The 21875-nt window shown below is 46.5% G+C and overlaps 1 protein-coding gene across 3 annotated transcripts in view; it reads right to left on the reverse strand.

The window, feature by feature from the left end:
* PROM1 (prominin 1) overlaps positions 1-11245 on the reverse strand; it is a 103437-nt gene extending 92192 nt beyond the window's left edge. Inside the window, exons 1-2 of one of the 3 annotated variants that reach the window (XM_058546775.1) lie at positions 11072-11245; positions 3986-4417 (exon numbers count right to left, since the gene is read on the reverse strand). In XM_058546775.1, the coding sequence (XP_058402758.1) occupies positions 3986-4205 (220 nt within the window). In that variant the 5' untranslated portion in view covers positions 4206-4417; positions 11072-11245. Of the gene's footprint in view, positions 1-3985; positions 4418-9479; positions 9540-9912; positions 10115-11071 lie in introns of those variants that run through there. The other 2 variants (XM_058546776.1, XM_058546777.1) reach the window with 2 other exon arrangements.
* Positions 11246-21875: the final 10630 nt, after the last annotated feature.

A 21875-nucleotide genomic window follows, 5' to 3' on the forward strand; every position in this document is an offset into this window, starting at 1 on the left:
GATAAAATAAAAGGGAAATAAATTACCCACAAGGTAAGCTGTGGAATATAGGAGAAATAACCAGTCCTGAAACAGGGGTTTCTCAATCTGCCACTGGCTAGTTGTGTGTTTTGAACACACAATCTCATTCTGACTTAGTTTTCTAATCTGTAAAAGGGAGTATAATAAATAGAAATTAGACCACCATCTACCGCCACCATTTACCTCCCCAGGTTGCTGGGAGAATCAAATGATCTGATACTTAGCAAAGCATGCTTCACAGCAGATACTGGGGACAGCAGGAGAGAACAAAGCAACAGAAAAACAAGAGTTCATTAGATGTAGATATTTTTGTGGAGGAGTAAAGACCGCTCAGTAAACCAGCATTACATCCAAGCGCTGCCTTCTCCACCCAGTTCTGCTACTGGGGGCCTTGCACGGAGACACAGCCCACTTAACTTCAAAAGAAATGCAAGTGTTTCTTAGGCGCCAACTCCATGTAGAATGTTCCAGAGGGAGCAGCAGCAAGGACATTTTAATGATCCCTCCTGGAGTCACCTTCTTTTTCCTACGTCCCCTCCTGATACCAATGTTGGCATCAAATTTGGTCACTTCTTACTCTCAAATAATGATATTAATAGCAGCCACATTTATTGAGGATTTTTCTCTGTGCCTTTCGGGGATAGTTTTAAACATAGGCTTTACAAACATCATCTCATTTAAGCTTCACAGATAAAAGCTATAAAGTGAATTATGATTAGAGTCATAATACATCTACCAGACCACAGGCTCTGAAAATTAAGCAATCTGTCCAAGTCCCCCAGCAAGTGATAGGCAAGAGCTAGGATTTGAACCAAGTCCTTTGAAATGAAATCCATAAAACGGACCCTGCCTCCGTTTCCTCCCATTACCTCTGCCTCGTTCTAAGTAAGGTCATTACCACCTCCCTCTGGGCCACTGCAGGACCCTCCACCTCCCTGCGACCTCTCCTACCAGCTGCTGCCAGATTCTTTTCCTAACACTCCATTCCACTTCCACCCTGGCTCACAGCACCCAGCAAGGTGCGCCACAGAAAGCAGGGCCCTTCAATAAATGTTTGTCGAATGCACTAAACCTGTGCTCATGCTGCCTCAGCTTCCTTCCCTCTACAAAACTCCCAGGCCTGCCAGTCAGGGGTCTCCAGCTCCGGCTCCCTGACCTGGGCAGACTTGAATAGCCACCTCATGGGCCCACCATGAACCACCGCCTCCTCCAGTCCTCGGACACGCCATTCCCTCTGCCTGAAACACCCTTCCCTCAACTCTCCCTGGTCATGCTGCCATCAATGCCCTTTCTAAGTTGAACAAATGGACAAACGACTCCTCCCAAACGTAAGCCGTGGCTCCCGTCTTAGTGAGCGCAGGCCCAGCACACTGCATTGCTCTTGCAGCTCCAGACCAGGGTGGGTGTTCGTGAAGTACCCACACCAGGATCTAGAGCACGTTCTGCCGCAGCGCACAGTTACCTGGTCTGATCTAAGCTAATCTTTTCTTGTGCCCAGGAAGTAGGCCTTTGTCTGAAGTCCCAGCTATACAAGACCTTTCCATCTTGTACTTATGAGGACACAGCATGGGCTTCTCTTTAGAGAGTTCCAAATGCAAAATTTAGTATACCATTTTGGTTGGACACAGGATGTAAAAGTGGAAAACTCCCAAGTCCGGTGGCATGGAAAGAGGGAGCCCAGGCTTCAGGCCCTCCCTGCTCTCCCGCTCCTGCACTGGGACTTTGTATTCAAAACATTTCTACCCTTTGACATGAAAGAATATCCCTACGAGATAATATCTTCTGTGAAGATGTTACTTCATAGAGGACTCACCCTGAAGTCGTCTGCTTTAGTTAACGTACTTAGTTAAGCTAACGAATAGGAATCCATCTCTTTTTTTTTTTGCATCTTCAATTATGAAGACATCTGCCTATGGTTTGGTGCTCATGAAATGCACTGGCCCTAAATGGAAAAACCATGATTGTCTCGCATGTGTCCTTTATGTTGCAAAGCACCTAATGGGCACTGAGAATATTATGAAATCTAGTGACTGGATGAAAGCATATAAATAATGGGATGGTGGAGGAAAACCAACACTCCAAGACGTCACCTGCTAAATTTAATATTATATTCTTTAAGCAACCTAGCAATCTATTTTAAAGGGGTAGTGCTGGTCTGCTCTGGTCTACTGCTGGAACTTGCGGGCATCTCTTTCTCTGAAGTAATAAGTATGGATGAAGGTCAAGGAACAAGCAAGGCTAACACCCTCAGATTACATCAGGATTTAAATTCTTCAGACGCCTCCTTCTAGGCTAAAGATGACGTTGGAATTCAAAACCTTAGAATGCACTGGAAGTAGGATGTCTTTACCTGATCATTTGAATGAAGACTTTTAAAAATAATAGCTTTCCCTTGTAAAATAAGTATGAGGATGCCTTCCTCTGAAATCTAGAGGAAGCAAAATTAAACAACATATGGAAAGAGATTATAGGATTAACTAATTACATGAGATGCCTAGAATGACACACGGATGCTTCACAATCTTTTTGAAGAAGCCATCATAAATTCATATTAAAAACTGAATTTTATGCCTTTTACATAAAAAAAGAAGCCAACACTAATAGAAACACTAGTAGGTATTTGTTTATGCAACAATATTTACATCAAGTCTACAAATAAATGAAGATGTGTCTATCGAGAACAGTGAATTTGTACTCAACATTAATAAATAAACTGAGCTTATTTTCTACTTCTGCCCTTTGGATTTCCAAATTTAGTCTTTTAAGCAATGACACAGGCAGTAAGCAGTATCTGTTTGGGACTCTCTTCAATGACAATAGGGCTCAGAGGGATTTATTTCACTGAATTGAAATTTAAACTAATAGAAAATTGAGAACTACACTTCAAACTGTTTCAGTTGCTTAATCTAAGACAAATAAATGTAAAAATAATTTCAATATAAATGTTATTTTAATGAAAAGCTATAAATTTCCCATAATATAAACAAGTGCTGACGTTCACTAAATACATTCTTTCTCTCTGTCTCTCTGTTACACACACACACGCACACACACACAAATAAGCCTCTTATGAATAAGAGCTGACCAGCTAAGAAACATGATAAAGATTACCACAGATTTTATAATTTTTGGTAATCAATGATAGTATTCAAATCGTTTTGGTTTAAAGAACAAGCCTAGGATAGATCTAACATTAAGCCAATAAAAATTTAGACTGCCAAGCCCTAGCAGCAGACACTTACCACAGACCATTTTAATTGCCATAATCTGGTTCCTGAAAACACATACCCTGAAGACTCCGGAGTACAGATGAGAAGGATCAACAATGGTAAGAAGGCTGTAGCAGCCAAGTAGTGTATGTAGAAAGAATAATAGCAGGATGCCATGGAAGTTCCGACAAGGGGCCATCCCTCCTTTGCTCACACTCAAACTCTTAGAACTGCAGCAAAAGCAGTCACTCAGGGGAACAAGTTTGGTCAGGCCTGTCCTTGCCCTCAGCAATTTTCAAAGTTGCATTTTGTGGTGGGTGGAAGAGAGTCAAATTTTTAAGTGCTAGCATAGCCATGAGAGGTAATTATTAACTTCTCATTTGATAACAGAGAATTTTCATTTTTACCCTAATTTTTACCTTTGGTGTGTGCCTGCGAATAATTTATTGCTCTAACCAAAAAAAAAAAAAAAAAGAGGGAGGGAAGAAGGATAAAGAATTGGAAAACATAGCAACATAGTTTGATTTCATGTCTTACAGTCACATCCCTGACTACCTATTTAACCTGGTACAAGTTTTCTTAACTTCTATCTAAACACTTTCTGCCCCTGGGCAGTTGAATCACTTTGAACTTCATACTTTAAAATACTGAGTATACTATATATTGATTGTATTGTCATTAACAAACAATATTGTGCGCATGCACATGAGTGTGTTTGGAGACAAATTCTAGCTTTTCCCACAATCAGCACTTACCTTCAGGGAAAGGATTCGGCTGCACTACGTGGAGAAAGACATTCACCATTTGAAAGAGAACGCCAGTGGGTCCAGCTTCATAAGAGTCTTTGGTCTCATAGTTCATCGCAGGCAATTCAAATTCCAAAACATTGGGGCTCTTTGTGGTTGATGGGGGTTCCTCTGAAATGGTATTCCCACACAGCCCCAGCAGCAGCAGGAAGCAGAGTAGAAGGGCCATAGCTAGCAAGATCCCCCAAACATGAGGTAGCACTGGGGGCCTCCGCCTCAGAGCTTCTGGAAGCCTTGGGTAAGAGGAGCGAGTGTTTCTGTGCAGAAGAGGCGCGGGCAGGACCGGGGCTGCTGAGTTCTGTCTTCTGGCCCGGCCGGCATGCGGCGAAGGGTGTCAAAGAGCTTTCTCCAGGCGGGTCCACGGCTCAAGGCACAGCATCCCTGGCAAGGAGAGAAGGGGCAGCGGTCACTCACGCATGCAGCCTGCATGCCCCAGGAGCTTCCCTGGAGAGGAGCCTGCAGAGCTTTCGAGCAAGCTCTTCAGCCTAATCCAGCAGGTGGGAAGCAAACACAGAGCCTGCTTCAGAGTGGCAAGGGCGTGACAGTGAGAAGGTCCCTCCACAAGGGGCTGGACTCAGAACGCAGACCCTGCGTGGATTCAGGAAACACCCTTATGGTGTAGAGAAAGCTGTGTGGTCTTAGAAACTAGCATCTATTAAGCACTTACTGTTCTCTAGACACTGTTCTACATGCTGTACAGGTAGGACCCTGTTTAAGGCATTACCCCATTTTACAGATGAGGAAACTGATGCAGAGAGGATTTCGGTGACTTGCCCAAGATCACTGGGCTAGAATTCAAGCCCAGTGGTTTGCTTTCAGATTCCAAGTTCTAACCACGACACCAAGACACTCTCCCTGCAGAGTCCTCCCTCTCAGGCTCCAGGCAGAGGCTCAGAAGCCCCCAGCAATAGACTACACGGTTATTTTTTCTCCAAGTTTGTATTGTTGTCCCTGTCTCTGGAGATATGTCTTCCTCGGCCTTTTATTCTACTTGTTTGCTCACTGACCTTATTTCAGACATCCCCTTCCCCACTCACCCCCAGCCCAAGCTAGAAGAGCATGGCCTCAAGCAGGGACTAAACTCTTCAAGGCCGGTGACCCTGGAATCTGTCTTTCTAACTCGCTCACCAGGTAATCCTGGCGGAAACCTTGGCCCCCAAGGCACCACCTGGACAACTAGGAGTCGCAGCGATGATTGGCAGGGCAGAGGAAGACTCCTGCCCACCCCTGGGGAGAAGGAGAAAGAAACAGCAATCCTAAAAGCAGCTACCAACCCAGTGTCCAGTGAGGGCAAGGGACCAAGACCACCTCCAAGGTGGACCCTGTCCTCCTCATGTTTCTATCCCCAGAACTGGACACGAGGCTGGGCACGCAGTCAGGGCTCAGGAAGTGCTGCTGAATATACAACTGAATAAGCCAAAGTACCTGCTTTGCTTATGCCACTGCATAGCACTGGATGAATCAAAACAGAACCTACCAGAGGAACTGGGACGCTCCATCTGGCCTCTCTGTTCCCGGGTCAGGAACATCCTGATTTTATTTTGCACATTAGATACACCCTTGCTAACTTTCAAAATCAGGACAGGGTGCTCCTGAAACACATTATGAGGTGGGGCAGGGGGGATCCTCAAGAAAGTGACACATTGTACAAGGGGCCAGAGGACCCTCTACCCACATTCCACCAAGTCAAAGAAAGCTCCAGACAAGAGGTGGGACTGCATGAGCTCTTTGAATGAAGATGTTAATTCATCTCTAATCCCCTTAGATATTGCCTCATCTTCTAAGTCCCGTCCCACTCCAATTACCTCTGCACCTAGCTACCAACAGAATGACCCTACACTCTCCCTTTATCAAATCATGGGCTGCTTGGATCCCCAATGGCCCCCAGTGCCAACCTCGTTAACCCCCAGATTCCAGGTCGGCTCTCCATCTCACCCACAGATACACCAGGACCCTGGTATGTGTTTCCAAAGGGTGATCTCCCTGCCAAGCGTGGCTGCTGCAAACACCCTGTCCTCAGGCTCTGAAGTGCTCTAGTCTGTCACTGGTTCTAACAGGAATCACCATTGCGCACATTCAAACATAGGCCCACTCTGCTCAGTCTTCATACCGCTCCCAGAGAGAACAAATGAGAAGGAAACAAAGCCAGTTAGCTTCTGCAAGGACCCTCTCTGGAAGTCTCCATGGCTGCACAGGGTAGGAGGAAGACATGAAAGGAGATGGTGTGCGGTTATTCAGGTAGGATAGGACCACTCTCCTTTCAGCAGGCAGAGAGGCATGCACACGCACATCACACACAACACACACACACTAACATATACCACACACCACACATACACACAACACACACTAACATGTGTACATATACACCACACACTGACATACACTACACATACTAGCACCCACCACACACACTCACACCACACATATGCACACCACACACATATTACATTAACACATGCCATGTACATATGTACCACACACTGACACTATACATACACACACCACACGCACTAACCCACCACACATACACACACCACACATACGTACAACACACACTACACATGTACATATACACCAAACTGCCACACTACACATACACACACCACAAACACTAACACACACCACACACACACACCACATGCATACAACACACACTAACACATGCTATGTACATATATACCACACACTGACACACTACACATATACATACCATACATACACACACCACCCACACTCACACACACCATGCATACACACAACACCTACACACACCACACTCACATCTTGTCTTGTTTTCTGCTAACAGGCAGGCAGGGAGCACAGCAGCTGGAGGGATTAAAGGCTCAGCTGCTAAGAAAGGCTGACTTCCTGGTAATGCCACCAGCCTCAGCCAGGGATAGAGAGAAACACAGCAGGGGAGAAACGGCAGGAGGCCCCTGGCAGAGCTGGGATAAACAGACCTCCAAACTCCCTCAGCGAGAAGGCGAGGAAGGGAAATCCCAAATGAAAGGCAGCGCTACTTCTCACTGCTGCGGAAATGAAGTGTCCGCCGAGTTAGCGCTTGGAGCTGCTGTCTGGATTTCTTTACATCTTGCTCCAAAGTGTAGGTCCCTCATAAATTTTAGAGTAAATTTTAAAAAAACATTAAAATCTCACTACTTATGAAAACTAGACAATTGATAAGTCAAAAAGGAGTTTTTCATCTCAGTTTTAATTGGCTGTGCCAAAAGAAAAGGTCTAGGCCCTTATGTCTGAAACCCCACTGGGGAGCAAGAGGGACTGAGAGCCGCTCCCAGAACTGCCAGCATAGAACCCAGGAAAGCCTTCCCAGACCAACAGCTGCATCAACATAAAATGGGGTGTTTACTCAAAATGCAGATTATCGGACCTAATTTCTGGGGATGAGGCCCATTAACCTGCATTTTTAACACTCTCCCTCCCATTACTGATTCTTAAGACAACTGAAGTTTGAGAGCCAGCATTGTTTCTGAGTACCCACCCGCCTGGCTAAATCAGCCACCTTCCAAAAGCACATTCGGCTTCCCAAACACAACTGCAGGACAACAGACATAACGAAAAGCCCCCCAAATACCTTTCTTATATTGCATTGAACTGATCTATTCCAGCCGCTGTGTGAGGTCTCTGATTAACTCATGTCTGTACCCCTAGAGCCTGGCAGACAGTAGGCAAGCAATAAAGATTGCTGAAATCAAACGGTGGGGGGTAGAGGGAGGGCTGACACAAAATAGTCATTTTTACCTATTTCAAAATTGTGTCAGCATCTATTAGCAGTCCTATAGCCTCCAGAAGGGAGGTGTTGGATTGCTCATAGCTGTTTCCTCCAACACAAGCAGCAGACTGTCTTCCAGATTTACCCACCGCGGAACAACTGGTCAACCATTCTGGGGGCCATACCTTCTGCCGGGACCCTCAACTTTGCAGGCTTTGGAAAATGCTCCCTCAAGGGCTATCTCTTTACACAGGCACTAGACTAATCAATAAGATTGTCACACCATTTTTCTGGTTTATGGGGCACAGATTCCTGGTTTCCACTCCAAATGCACTGAATTCAAACTGGGAAAGGGGCCAAAGAGATTGAATTTTAATCAAATACCTCACATGATTCTGAGCCTGGAATCCAGAGAATAGCACTTCCACCAACAGTGGTTTAAAAGCAAATACGGTGACCATCCAGCTTCATCTCTTCTCGTCTTTTGATGGAACTTCTTTTAAAGAGATCTTTGTAGTGATGTTTGTCATCTGGGCTATTCTTGGGGGGAGAAGGGGCGTGATGGGAGCTGCCCAATTTCTGAGCTACCTTTGTGAGGCCTGTGGACTGCGGCCCTGCCTCTCATTTTGAGGCCAGCTACGGTGCCCAAACTGTGCCCTGGGGGGTGAGCCAAGCTCAGCCAATCAGATGCTTACTCCCGGGCTTGAGCATGGAGTGACACTGGAGCAGAGGCAATTTCCAATTCATTCTAGCAATGATGGCGGCAGTGCCAGCAACCACATCCAGAGTCGCACAGTGGCAACCATGGCCATGCACCAACCAGGGGTCCTGTTGCAGATCCTGAGTCCCGCTCCCCTGGGCTCCTGATCCTGGCTTCCCAGGCTTCCTGTCACTTCTCTAAGCCACCCAGTACCCAGTCCCTTTCTGACGAAATTACCCAGAGTTGGCTTCTGGCATTGTAACAAAGCATCCTGACCCTTAACATATCTCAGAGGTAGCTCTTGGCCCCCTGGAAACCTATTTCTTTCATATTTTAAACAGTACCAACAAAACAATATTTGGTTTAAAGTTTTCTTATTTTCAACCTGTTGTTTGATGCACTTATTTACTTCACTGCACTAGGACTCACAGGAATAGTCCAGGATGGAAATCAAGGAAGTTCATTAAAAAAAGTATGAGACATTAAGAAAACAAAACTAAAGGGCACTGCTGAAGTGACAACATTCCAGGCTTTGAGACAGGGCAGAGTGTCTAGTCCCATTTATTAACTCAGTGACAGTGAGCAGTTGCTTCCACTCTCCCCCCTTCCTTTGGTCATCGGTAAACTGGGGTTTCCAATCGCGCTGGAGGGTTAGAGATCGGATAGGTACAGCACGTAGCACACAGCTGGTGGTCGATAAAGGGTCTGTCCCGCCACTGCAGTATCAATACTCTAAACTCCACCGTGGCCCCTAGGCTCAACTGACAGACAGGACTGCTCCGAGGATGTTGAAAGAGGAAACTCACGAATGAGTGAGAAAAGAAAGAGAAGTGATAACTTCACACAAGCTGTATCATAAAAAGTTGCCCATATTCCAGTCTTTGAGCCACAAAAACGGCAATTTCATATGGTTCAATCTAACATACCCGCAGCTGTTTGAGTCTCCAGTGGGTCTCTGTTGGGGCGAGGGGGTGGGGGTACGGAGGCGTTCAAGGACCCCAACCACACACCTGCTTATCCAGGAGACCTTTCTCGAGCAGCGGCAGAAGAAGGGTTAGTAGCTGCCACGGGCTACAGGCGCAACCTGTTGCTGCAGGAAGCTTGGGCGCCGGCTTCCCCTAGCCTGTCCCTCCAACCCACCGCCAGGCCGGCCCCTCCTGCCCTCGCTGCCTCCTCGGCAGGAGCCTCTCCCGGGCTGCGGAACACAAAAGAATGGGCGGCGGGGCGGGCGCAGGAAGCCTGGAGACTCGAGGAATCCGCCGCCGCCTGGGGGAGGAGGTTGCCGGAGTAACTTGGCTGCCCAGAGCGTGTCGGCGCGGGTTCCCCGCCGCGGGCCGTGTGGACGTGGTTCGGGGGCCGCAAGGGAGAAGGGGGTCCAGAGTGGTGTCTTCCCGCCGATCCGATCCCCTGCCCCTCTGGGCGCGGGCTTTCGGGGAAACTGACCTCGGGCCCCGACTCTCCTGAACCGCGAAACTCTTCCTCTGTCCACGCTTCCCTTTGTTGTCCTGGCTGGCGCCGTACTGGCGGGTGCGCCCCGAGCACCCAGTTCTTGATCCAGCAATCGCGGAAGGTCCCTGCGCTGTGCACCCAAAGGGGGCAAGGAGATGCTTCGAGCCAGGAGTGCGTGCGCTCCCCCATGGACTCAGGGAGACGGTCTCCCATTGCACCCCCAGGGCGCCCCTCCTGCTGTGATTGGTTGCGCCGCCTACTCCATTTCGCAAACCAGGTGACCCCTTTCCATACTCAGCTGGGGTGGCTCGGTGCTCTGCGCCCCAGGTGCCACTCCAGCACTCTCCTCACCGCAGAACAGTTCCCAAGCCCCTGACGAACCTCCCCTCGGTCCGCCGCTCTCCCAGAGAGAGAGCCTGTGGCCTCGGGGGTCCGGGTACCGTTCTCCTCCCACCGTCTGCTCGCACCCTCGAAGCCTGGCGAGACACAGCCGTCGGCTCCCCCCCAGTGGATGGAAAGAAGACCCACCAAGAGGCCACCAGGCAGCCGGCGAAGTTTGCGCCCGTCCCCGCCCTGCCCGGAACTCCCGCTGGCGGGGCGCCCGGACCACCTCGCCCGCCCTGCGGCCCCTCCGGCCTCCTCGCCGATCTCCGGGCTTGTACCACCTGCCGCGGGGCCGGGGAGGAGACACCGAGGGTTGGAAGGAGAGGGGCGCAGATCGAGCCCCTCCATTCCCCATTTCCCTCTCCCAGCTTTCTGAAAGGGGGTGCGCTCAGTCCCCCGCCGGGTCCGCAGTCGCCTCCCGGGCTCCGGGATGAGGACGCGGCTACTCACCGCGCGCTGGGCTCCAGCTCCCGCCTCGACCCTTGCCGCCGCCGCCCCCTCCTCTCGCAGCCCCTCTCCCCGGGCCCCGGCTCATGAATGATTTATGAGCTGGCTTCGGGGACCACCGGGACGGCTTCCGGAGAGAGGCCGCCCCCTGCCCCGCGCCGGCCAGACTCCGGGACGCGGCGGGCCAGGAGTGGCGCCAGCCCTGGAGGCGCGCGATCAGGGCCCCGGGTGCCCGCGGAACCTGTTGCGGCCTCCCCTGCTCCCCGGCCGCGACTTGCGGATGGAGCCGCGGGAATGGCAGCGCTTCCTTGAACCTGCTTACCCGCAGCAGCCGAGCCGAGCGCGCGGCCAGGCGCCTGGTGGCGTCCGGCTCGGTATTTTACCTATAGCTAAGCCTGGGGTTCTGGACGCTCTCCCGATTGGGCCAGCAGAGCAGCCTCGCCACGATGCCCCCGGACACCCAGCGCGGGACCTGGAGTGCACCCATTTCCTGCTGCAGGAGTCCTGCTCACCTGAACCCGCCCTTCTCGCAGCACCCACCCTCCTTTACCCAGGCAGAGCCTCCGCTTGCAAATACCGCTACCCATCTGAAAACTTCTCCCCTCTCTCCTTCCAACTCAGACGTGCTTCGGTTGACTCCCCCCGGTCGCTTTAGACGCTTCTATTGCTACTTCCAACAGACTTCTCTTTTTAATTTACCAAAACAAAACCCGAATCATTTGGTTCCTTGGTGTGTCCCAGTCACCATGCTAGTGGCTGGAGCTATATAAACGGCATAAAGCAGTCACTGCTCTCATATATGCATACAGGCGTGCTCTAGAGCATCAAGCACCCTGCACTTCATGCGTGTCATTTCATGTCCCTCTCAAGGCTGGGAGTTGCCTTCACTCCGCAGTTTTCACCCCGCTGCTAAGCTGAGTGGTGGAACCTTCTGCCAGAAGTGTTTCCTCTTCTAACTGCACCCACCAATGCGCACCTCTTGCCTCACTCACCACTTCCTATTTCCTCTTCTAACCGCACCCACCAATGTGTACCTGAGGCCTCACTCACCACTCACAATTCTTGAATTGAGAACACTGAGAAAATAAGGTGTAAGGAAGAAAAGCACCTTCAAGTTGATGTCTAGCACATAGCAGGTATCTGATGTGTGTGATATGGATGGATAGATGGATGGATGGATGGACGGACAGACAGACAATGGAATGATGGACAGGAACATTAGCTCGATAGCTCTTTCACTTATCCCATAATCTAGCACAAAACAGGTGCTGGGAAGAGTATTGTTTGTTTGATCTAAAGTTTCAGTTGATCTTGAATGTGCATATTTCCAGGACAACAAATGCTAGTTCAGAAGACTGCTGAGAATTATGCCACAGGCGTGGCAAGGTTGGGTGCTACTCCTCCAAGGCTTCTAATCAGACCTGACTTTCCCCCTCTAAAGCCTCTGCCGCTCAGGGGCCTCGGCTTGAACTCCTCCAGGAGCCCCAGCACTCCTGCTGAAGGCAGCCCTTTCTTCTGGGGCCCAGAGGTGAGTTCTTCCTCCTGAGAGCAGCCAGCTCTGACCTGCCTCAAATTTTGATCCTGCCCCTTTTTATCACTGTCACTTTGGCTGCTTAATCTCCCTGAGCCTCAGATTCCTTGTGTGCAAAATGAAGATAATTATGCCTCACGGGGCTCCTTTTTATCCCTAATAATAATAATAATAATAATAATGACACCAGTAGTAGTGGTGAGCTCTAACACTTAATGAGCGTTCACTATGAATGAGGCAGGATGCCAAGTGCTTTAAGTGCTTTATTTTATGTAACCTTAGCAACAACAACAGCAGTGTGGGATGGTGGTATTAGCTCCATCTAAAAGATAAGGCTAAAACAGATTCAGTAATTTGCCCAAGGTCACAGAGCTAGTAAGTGAAGCACTGAATATGAGCCCAGAGCTGGCCTCCAGAGCCCATGATCACCCTAACCACCCCATGCACTGAAAGATAACCTGAAACTCTCTTGGGCCTGTGCCCCCCGGAAACAACGTAGTGCAGAAGGCCAGCATTGGACTGAAGTGGTTGGCCATCTGTCCTCCTTGTAGGCGCTGAACGCTTCAACTGTTTTTATCCATTTTCATTACACCCCCGACCTCCCGCCAACACCTACTCTACCTGGACCATCATAGGTGTTCAGCAAGTGAATGAATAAATAATAAACATAGAACACAATATTAAGATCTGTTCTGAGCAGCCTGAGGCTGACAGTGACAGGACCTAATGATTTGTTCTGTTGATTTCTGCTCGGAGCCCACATCCTGCAGTCCCGCTATTTAGCATAACTGAATTTCTATGCAAGGCCAGAGAGAGTAACGTTATTCCCATACACACACTCAGTCATTAGATGCAAAAATTACGTCTCCCTTTCTGAAATCGCTCATTTTTCCCACCCAAATGAAATCTAAACATGAGGCAGCATGGCATCCTAGAAAGAGCTGGGCGATTCATTCAGGTTCTGTCACTAACTGCCAATGTGGTCCCTTGTAAGTCACGTAACCCCCTGGGCTTCACATTCCTCATCAGTGCAATAGCTGTGCTCAATGACCACCTGGGGCTAGAGGCCACCATTTTGGACAGCGCAGATACAGGACATTTCCATCATGGCAGAAAGGTCGTTGGATAGCTGGGTTAAATAGTGAATCTTAACAAAGGAAGAATTACATCAGGACTGGGATAAGAAACTTAAGTTTCAATGAAAATTACCAGGGTTTTCTGGCATTAGAAATGAAGTGTTAATTGAGATTGCTTAATATTAAGAGTATACAACACTTGGTCATTCAACAATCCTCAATCTTTGATAAGATGTTTCTTATGAAGGACTTTGGATATTAGTTTCTGAGTCATTAAGACTAAAACAAAACAGGTTTGTGAGTATATTATTCTAGTTAATCTGATGGTTTCTACCATGAATAACTATGTTCCAAAAAAATAATGTATTTGCATGACCAACAAACATGGCAGCATATGACCCTGAAGACAAATATGGTGGTGTCCTCTCAATACCTCCTGCCCTGCCTTCTTAGGACTGAAATTTGTGTAAGAGACAGCCAGGAGAGGAGAAGGAGAAAGAGAGACAGACAGAGACAGAGAGATTGTTCTGAATAGAAATTCCACTAGTTTTGAAAGGAATGGCTTCCTGAAAGCCAGGGTTCTCCTATAAACGTTTTATAGCATGACTTCCTCTTCATTTTGCTCTTATCTCACTTGCGTCTGGGCTTAGATACCAAAAATAGCGCCACTGGTGTTTAATCACCAAAAGCCAAGAAAACATTCTTCTTGTGCTTCAAGAAGCTTCAGGTAAGATTTGTAACTCTTTCATCCAGCCCATTGCATGCTAATCCAAAGGCAGAGGAAAAAAACTTCAATCCAGTTTGGACAAAGGGGAGAGGAGAGAGGAGACCAGACCAAGGCCAGTGCCTCAGAGCTTCTGAACCTGAAACCTGCGGAGAAGTTGGAAATCTCCATCCACTTTACTGGGGGCAGGCGTGGGGTAGGTTTGCATTTTACATGCTGAATTTGTCTTCTGATAACCATTTCAAATAAATGCCGCATCTTTAGGGCTGGCTTTCATCTGTGCCTTTCCCTCTGACATCATTTTTAACATGCACTGACTCAAATGGGGCTTTACATTTCACCTTTAGTAACCATATGGAAAAAATGAGGGCAGCAGAAGGGCAGAGAATTATAAGGTATTAGGATACTCACTTTCTCAAGAAAGACGAGGTTTCTTCCATCTAAATGCTATTGAGAGATTGCTAGAGGAGGTAGGCAGGAAAATTCCATGATTTCTGATTCTATAGTTGCTGGCTTTTTATCATATCCCATGAAAGGTTCACCAGGAACTTGTAATTTATACAACAGCAAAACTTATATTTATGCTATGCAGTGTTTTACCCCTCTGAAAATAATTACTATTATTATTTTCCTCTAAAGAACTTCTAATTTGCACTTATCTTCATCATCATCTGAAAGTACTTATTAGGCATCAGTTAGGCAGTCAGTCAGTTATATTTACTCAGCATCTACTATAGGTCAGGAGCTAAAGACTCCAGTGACTCTAACCCAGAACACACTTATGAAAAAACAACTTTTATCCAATACTATCTTTCCTTTTATTTACTCTTTGCATATTTCCCTCATTGTGCGACTTTTTAAAAAAGGCTTCTCTGCAAAATTCTCTTTTGCTTCATACTTTATCTGCTACCTAAGCTGTAATCAGATGTTTATTTTAAACTCACTAAACTTTCTGCTAATTCAAACACTCTTCATATCTGCCAGAGCAATTAAAGAGTTAAATTATAGTTGCATCCAGCTACTTATACCACAGAGTGAAAAAGGAACAGCTATTTTCTGTGGTATAGTGGGGAAAGCATGGGATGGGAGGTTGACCAGACCTGGGAATGAGTCCTAGCTCTGCTCATTCGTTCATTCATTCACTCACTCATTCATTCACATGTACTTGTATTCAGCAAATGTTGACTGAGCACCTTCTGTGGGCCAGACTGAGCAAAGAGATACTGCAAAGAATAAAACAGAAGAGACCTTGCCCTCCAGAGCTTACCCCCTTATAGAGGAGGACATGAAACATGAAAGCCACCAAATTAATAAGCATGTTCACTGGATACCCTTCAGTTAGTTACTTAACCTCTCTGAACTTCAGTTTCCTCCCCTACAAAATAGAGGTTTTGCAAAGATTAAGTGAGATAATATATGCAACATGGCTGGCCCTCAGTAGGCAATAAATGGCAGCTACTATTTCTGCTCTTTCTATTTCCCTGTGAAACTCTCTTTGACCCCTAACTTCCCCCACGCTGTTTTTTATTTCCAATTTCATAAATTAGGAGTGTAGGGTTATTGGATCCACAAGCTAAATGTTCATCCCAGAAATATTTGCATAATATGTCTCAAGGATTTATAGGGCTCCAAGCCAGGAGGGCCTAAGGAGCTGGACATATTCTGATGTCTGCCCTGCAGAAGAAATTGTCTAAAACTTGGAAATGGGCAAAGGAGATGACTGGGCTTCCTTTCAGTTGATTGCAGAGCATGATCTAAGGGACCTTCTGGGAATTATTGGATTCTACAGAGGTGTGTATTTGATTGTATTTCTATTGACTAAGCTATAACTCTGTAAGGGTAGAAGTTAAATTGTTAAATTAAAGAAAACTGATAGTGCAAATGAATGTTCTCTAGTAGAGACCATTTCATTTCTACCCTATAGAAAAGATGATCCCAACCTACCATTTTATTGCCCTATGGATAGTGACAAGTTTTGCAACGAGTAGCAAATATTCATTTCAGCATTCCCGATTGCCTACATATATGTCTGTTCTTCAAAGTATCCTTTGAACCAGTCATAACCTCTTACTAGTTCCCCCATTAATTAATGAGTTGAGTAAAATCTTTGACATGAGTTCACTATATATTTGTGTGGGAGTCATATTTTTATTTCCTTGAAAATTATAATTTAGAAGACCTAATGGAGTTTATGAACTCTAGGGAGACAAATATCAAATTTTAAACATTAATTAACTTTTTGATTAAAATGTGAATAATTGCTAGAAATGTGAAATGCAGAGTTACCGCTAATGTTTGTGAATAGACTCTAATACTGTGATAACAGCCTCTCTCTGGGCCAGAGATGCTGCAAGCCTCACACCAGAGCTTCCTGTCATCCTTTCTTTCAGTCCCCTCCCTACAACAATCCCATTCAGAGCAATCTTTGACTCAAGGTGCCAAGAAACTGCTAGAGACAAAAGGAAATATTTAAAAAGTTAGATTACAATAAACTCCTTTTGCCTGCTGAGAAAACACAATGAGTTATTGTTTTTTAATTAAGAGGCTTGAGGTTCTTAAAGTTCAGGGAAAGTGGCTGGGAAGCCACTTCAAATGTTTAAAAAAGGCAATTCTCCCTCCATCCTCAGAATTTCAGTGGCATTAGCTCACCCAGGAGAGATCAGGGAGCATCGAAGAAGGTTGGCTGGGCGGAGAATATGTGCACAAACTACTCGGAGATGGGATAAAACAGTGAGACTGCCTAATCCCTTCCAATAATCTAGGTAAAATCTCAGGGAGATTTCCAGAACAGTTTTCATTATGGCAGGAAGAGAATTACAAACGAAGTGAAAAAATTGTTCTAGATCAGGGTTTTTTAACCTCAACACTCTTGACATTTTGGGCTGGGTAATCCCTTGTTGTGGGGCTGTCCTGTGCATTGCAGAATGTTCAACAGCATCCCTGACTTCTACCCACCAGATGTAAGTAGTAACCCCTCTCCCAAGCTGTGACATCCAAAGATGTTCAAAACCTAGAGTTTGATTTTGTTTTAAAAAGTCACAGGAGAAATTGTTGAGCTTGATCAGAATTTTATCAGATACATTAAACAAAGAGTCCATGGTATCAATTTTGGCACTGAAACATATCCGTGCACCCAAGCCACAGGAGCCATTTACGTTCCCTACTCGGCCCTGGCGAGTCAGCCCTAATGTTGATTGCACATCACCGGCAATGACAGCCTGCCCTGGAAGAATTGCGAAGTGAGTTACTTGGGGAATGTAGCTGACCTTCTTGTATTCCCCCACTGGGACCTTCACAAACTTCCCGTGCTGGCTGCTTGTTCTGAGTACAGCCTAACACTTGGAGAAACTCAACATTTTACTTATAAGTTTGAGTGTGGACGCATTCAGAAAAATGTATACGAGGACCGTTAGTGATATTTCCCATGGCCTGATGAGAAAGTGCCCGGCACGTTATAGGGCTTCAACAAACCTCAGAAGAAGACAAGGAGAATAAAGTGACCCTATAAGCTCATAAGAAGACAAATAAATGTAGTAACAGCGAGAAAGTGCTAAAAGATAGAGGAAGTACCTCCACAGGGCAGTTTGCGTGCTTGTTGCTACCTTTAACTATCTACTAGTAGTAGTAGTAGTAGTAGATTAACTATCTACTATCTGTCATGCACTGAGCAAAGTACTTTACATACATTCTCTTATTTAATTAAACTGTCCTAGGGGGCATTGTTAGCCCCATTTTCCGGAGAAGGAAACTGAGGTTTACAGACCCGGGCTGCACTTTCTTAGTTCTGTAACAATAACAACAGTTACCATTTATCAAGGTAACCAGTATTCTAAATATTTCGTTTAATATTTGAGAGAATCCTAGGAAGCAAGAATTATCCAAGCAAATCAAACAACAATTTATCGAGCATCTGTCATGTGCCAGGATGGTGCCAGGCAGTGGGGACACAGCTGCAGACAGTCCCTGCCCTCATGGACTGCATAGTCTAGCAGGGAAAGTAAACACTAACTTATAAGAGGGATGATTTGTTTCAAAATCCCACCTTCTGCCTCCAGTTGGAAGTTCTTATCCCAAGAATACAGATGGCAGCCTTCAGACTTAGGACTGGAAGTAAGACACTTTCTCAGTGGGCTTTTCAGGAGCACCTCACCTGTGCAAGGTGGGCCCTGTCCCTGGCACTTAGGGACACAATGAGAAACTCCGCTTGGACCTAGCTGCCCATACACTGTAGCTGCTCAATTAAACTCTATTAAAAGGCAAATAACAATGGTGGTAAAAATTAATTTAACAAGAATAAGTAACAGGAGCAACAACAACAGCAACAAAAAATCCTGGATCTGCTGGAATGCGACAAAGCAAGGACCATAAACCTGAGGAAGGAAGGTCCTGGAAAAACTGAGCTGACGTTAGAGGATTCTAGAGATTAACTGGGACAAAAACAGAATTGTAGACTTGTGGAAGAAAATATTTGTATGCACGTCATCATGCAAAACATTTAACGATGTGTAAAAGTGCTAAAGTGCATAAACTCAAAAAGAGGATTTGTTGTTTTTAGAGGTACCTAATTTGAAGGATGCCAGAGGAGGAAAGTAAAATTAAGGTTGAATTCTAAGAAAAAATCCCCTGGTAAGGAGACCTGGAGATGCAAGGAATACTAATGAACATTGGGAAGTGTGCATTGAAGTCAAATTTAAGTCAGTAAAATTATTGAAGCCAGGTAATAGGTATCAGGGGTTCTATTTTGTGCCAGTTTGAAATTTTCCATTATAAAAAGGCAAAAAAAAAAAAAAAAAAAGAAAGTCCATGACTGGAATATTTGGAAATGGGAGGTGGCACTAGGCCTATCCTTGAGCTGCACTGAGGGTGTGATGGCTGCTGGGGTAGAGGCCTAAAGGCTGAGCTGAATGTGGGATGAAAGACCAGAGTTAGCAAGCAAGGAGAGAGACCTGTCGTCAGTCTATTCTTGGCTATCTTTCTCACATTAGTTCTCACGGAAAGAAAATGCCAAATGCCTCAAAAGTTGAATAAATAAGAACCAGCGGTGGATATAAAGTTACTCCCTCACAGTTGTGGGCCAGAGAGTAACACGGACGCTGCAATAGACCAACCTGGCTTTGAATCTGACTCTATGTGTCATCTTGGACATGGTAGCTAACTCCTGAGAGCCTCAGTTTCCTCACCTGTAAAATGGAATTAACACTGGTAGTACTGCTGGGTTTTGAGAGCATTAAATGAGGTAAGGCGTATATGGCACCTGCACACAGAGGGTTCCAGTAAGAGCTGGTTCTCTCCTTCTCACCACTCTACCTCTGATTGTATTTAGACTCCTGCCTTGCACTCTCCCATCCTGCAGGTCTGTGGCTGGTTGGATAAGCTGGATAAAATGGTGTCATAAAGACACTGTTGCTACAGGTTATAGGACGGCTCTGATGCCCCCCAACCCTACCCTAAGAAGGCAGCTCTTTGGCAGAACTGTGCTGGAAGGCAAAAGAGGGTCATATCATCTCTACAGCTTATCACCACCATGAAAAACAAGCCAAATGTGTCCAAGTGGCCTTCTCATGTGATAGAACCAGAACACGTCTGAACGTGAAACCAATTTAGTATTTTTCCTTTTGCCATTTTCCAAAAAATACAGGTTTGTTCCTTCTCCAGAGTTCTCCATCTTAATTAATCACTCTAAGCAGTCTCCAAAGAGAGAAATCAACCTTACCTATATTAAGTATTTGCCACGTGTTGAGTTGTCCAACATGTAACCTCGTTTCTAGCTGGGACAAGCTCCCCCTTGGTGGGGAGTAATAGTGGGTTACAGTCTGGCACCTTCCACCATGGAAGCCAGAAGATTATCCTCCCATTCACCTGTCACACCCAAGGCATGGCCCTACCCAGGCCCAGCCAAGTGGCCACTCCTGCCTGGGACTTTGACCCTGGAGTGTGTGAGGCAGTCAATAAGGCCAGAGGAGTGACAGTGATGGTGGCATAGGCAGCACCAGGTGCCAGCACCTGTGTCCTAACCAGGCTGTGCCCACTGCCCTTGGTTCTGATTCTGTTCTTCACCCTTCTAAGTCCAGGAGCCATCCAATACCCTTCCAGCACATTCCTTTTCTGACTAAGATTAGCCAGAGTTGCTTTCTGCTGATGCCTGATTGATAGATACACCATCTTCCCCACCTCCCTCACCGTCACTTAACTTTCTAATCCTTGCCCTCTCTCCAGGCTCATGGTGGCAGTGCCAACTCAGCAACTCAGCATGTGCTGTTGGGAGTCACCTCCTCTGAGCAAATTGCTTAGGGCTAGGACTAGGGGTTGGTGAGTGAGGAGAGTCATGCAAGTGCAGGATTAGATCCCATCTTTATTTATCATTTTGAGATTTGTCCGTCATGGAGTTTTGAGCATAAATATGAATTTAAAAAACATTTCATTAAAATATTACTTATCTTGGGGCCAGCCCGGTGGTGTAGTGGTTGGGTTCACGTCCTCCGCTTTGGCGGCCCAGGACTCGCAGGTTTGGATCCCGGGCGTGGACCTACATACCGCTCATCAAGTCACGCTGTGGCGGTGTCCCATATAAAGTAGAGGAAGATGGGCGTGGATGTTAGCCCAGGGCCAATCTTCCTCAGCAAAAAAGAGAAGGCTTGGCAACAGATGTTATCTCAGGGCTAATCTTCCTCACACATACAAAAAATTACATATCTTAATTAATGAGCTTTTGGGGCACCTCCTTAAATTTTGTGCTGGCCCTTGTGTGACTCTATGCAATACTGGTCAGGACCAGAGCTCATGCACACATTTCTCTTTGTTCTCTAAACAAGTTCTGTAGAGTGTCACTCTGCACTTGACTATCCTAGGCTCTGAGCATGCAGAGATGATTAACACCAAGTCTAGTCCTCAAGAATGTCACCATCCAGCGGGGGAAACAAATAAAGGCCACTCTGATCTCTAGATGCACCAATAAAGGGAGAGGACAAAGTAAGTGTGGGCATGAAGATGGGAAGGAATGCTCAGTTCAACTCCGGGTGGATCCGAAAAAGCTTCCCAGGGGCTATGGTGCTCAAGCTAACTCTTTGGAAAGAGAAGTTTCACCAGACAGAGGACAGGAGAAGGACATTCTGAGTAGAGGAGTCAGCATACCCAGGTGCATTCATATTCAGTCAATGATCTCGTGGGGCTGGATTGTAATGTGCCTGGAACATAATATTGGAGACGATGAATAAGGAGAGATAAATCTAGAGAGACAGGTTGGAAGGGGTCAGGTTGTGAAGGCGCTCATACTCTGTGCTAAAGAATTGGGACCATCTAAAGGCAATGTGGGAGCCATCAAAGGTTACAAAGTAGAGGAGTGATGGCGTGATATTAGTTTTAGGAAGACCATTCCAAACGAGGGCTTGTGGGGAGAAAGGTGTGCGAGGAGAGGATCCTGAGAGGAGACTACCCAGGGTGGGTACTCAGGGGCTGGTGCATGAGGGCTTTGGTGTCCTATCAAGGACTCTAGCCTTTCTCTTTTGAAGGGCTCTGGCCTTTGGAATAATCTATTAGATTTAACCCCTCTTTGTGTTGTCTCTCTTCTCCCAATTGCTGGAAGAAAAGGGCAATTATTGTATGTGAGCAATGTCTGCTGGCCTTGACATCCTGGGTCTACAAAATAAGGTCTCATTTACACTTATGTCCCAATTAGAACGACTCCATGCTCCACCCCACCTCCACCTACATAAGTAGGAAATTGGATGCCTCTTAGAGTACCTATGAGGTATTTCTGGGAGTGGCCAAAGATGTGCTTCCTACCCAGCCTGTCACC

Source organism: Diceros bicornis, chromosome 8 (assembly GCF_020826845.1).
Source record: "Diceros bicornis minor isolate mBicDic1 chromosome 8, mDicBic1.mat.cur, whole genome shotgun sequence".
Lineage (NCBI taxonomy): Eukaryota > Metazoa > Chordata > Mammalia > Perissodactyla > Rhinocerotidae > Diceros > Diceros bicornis.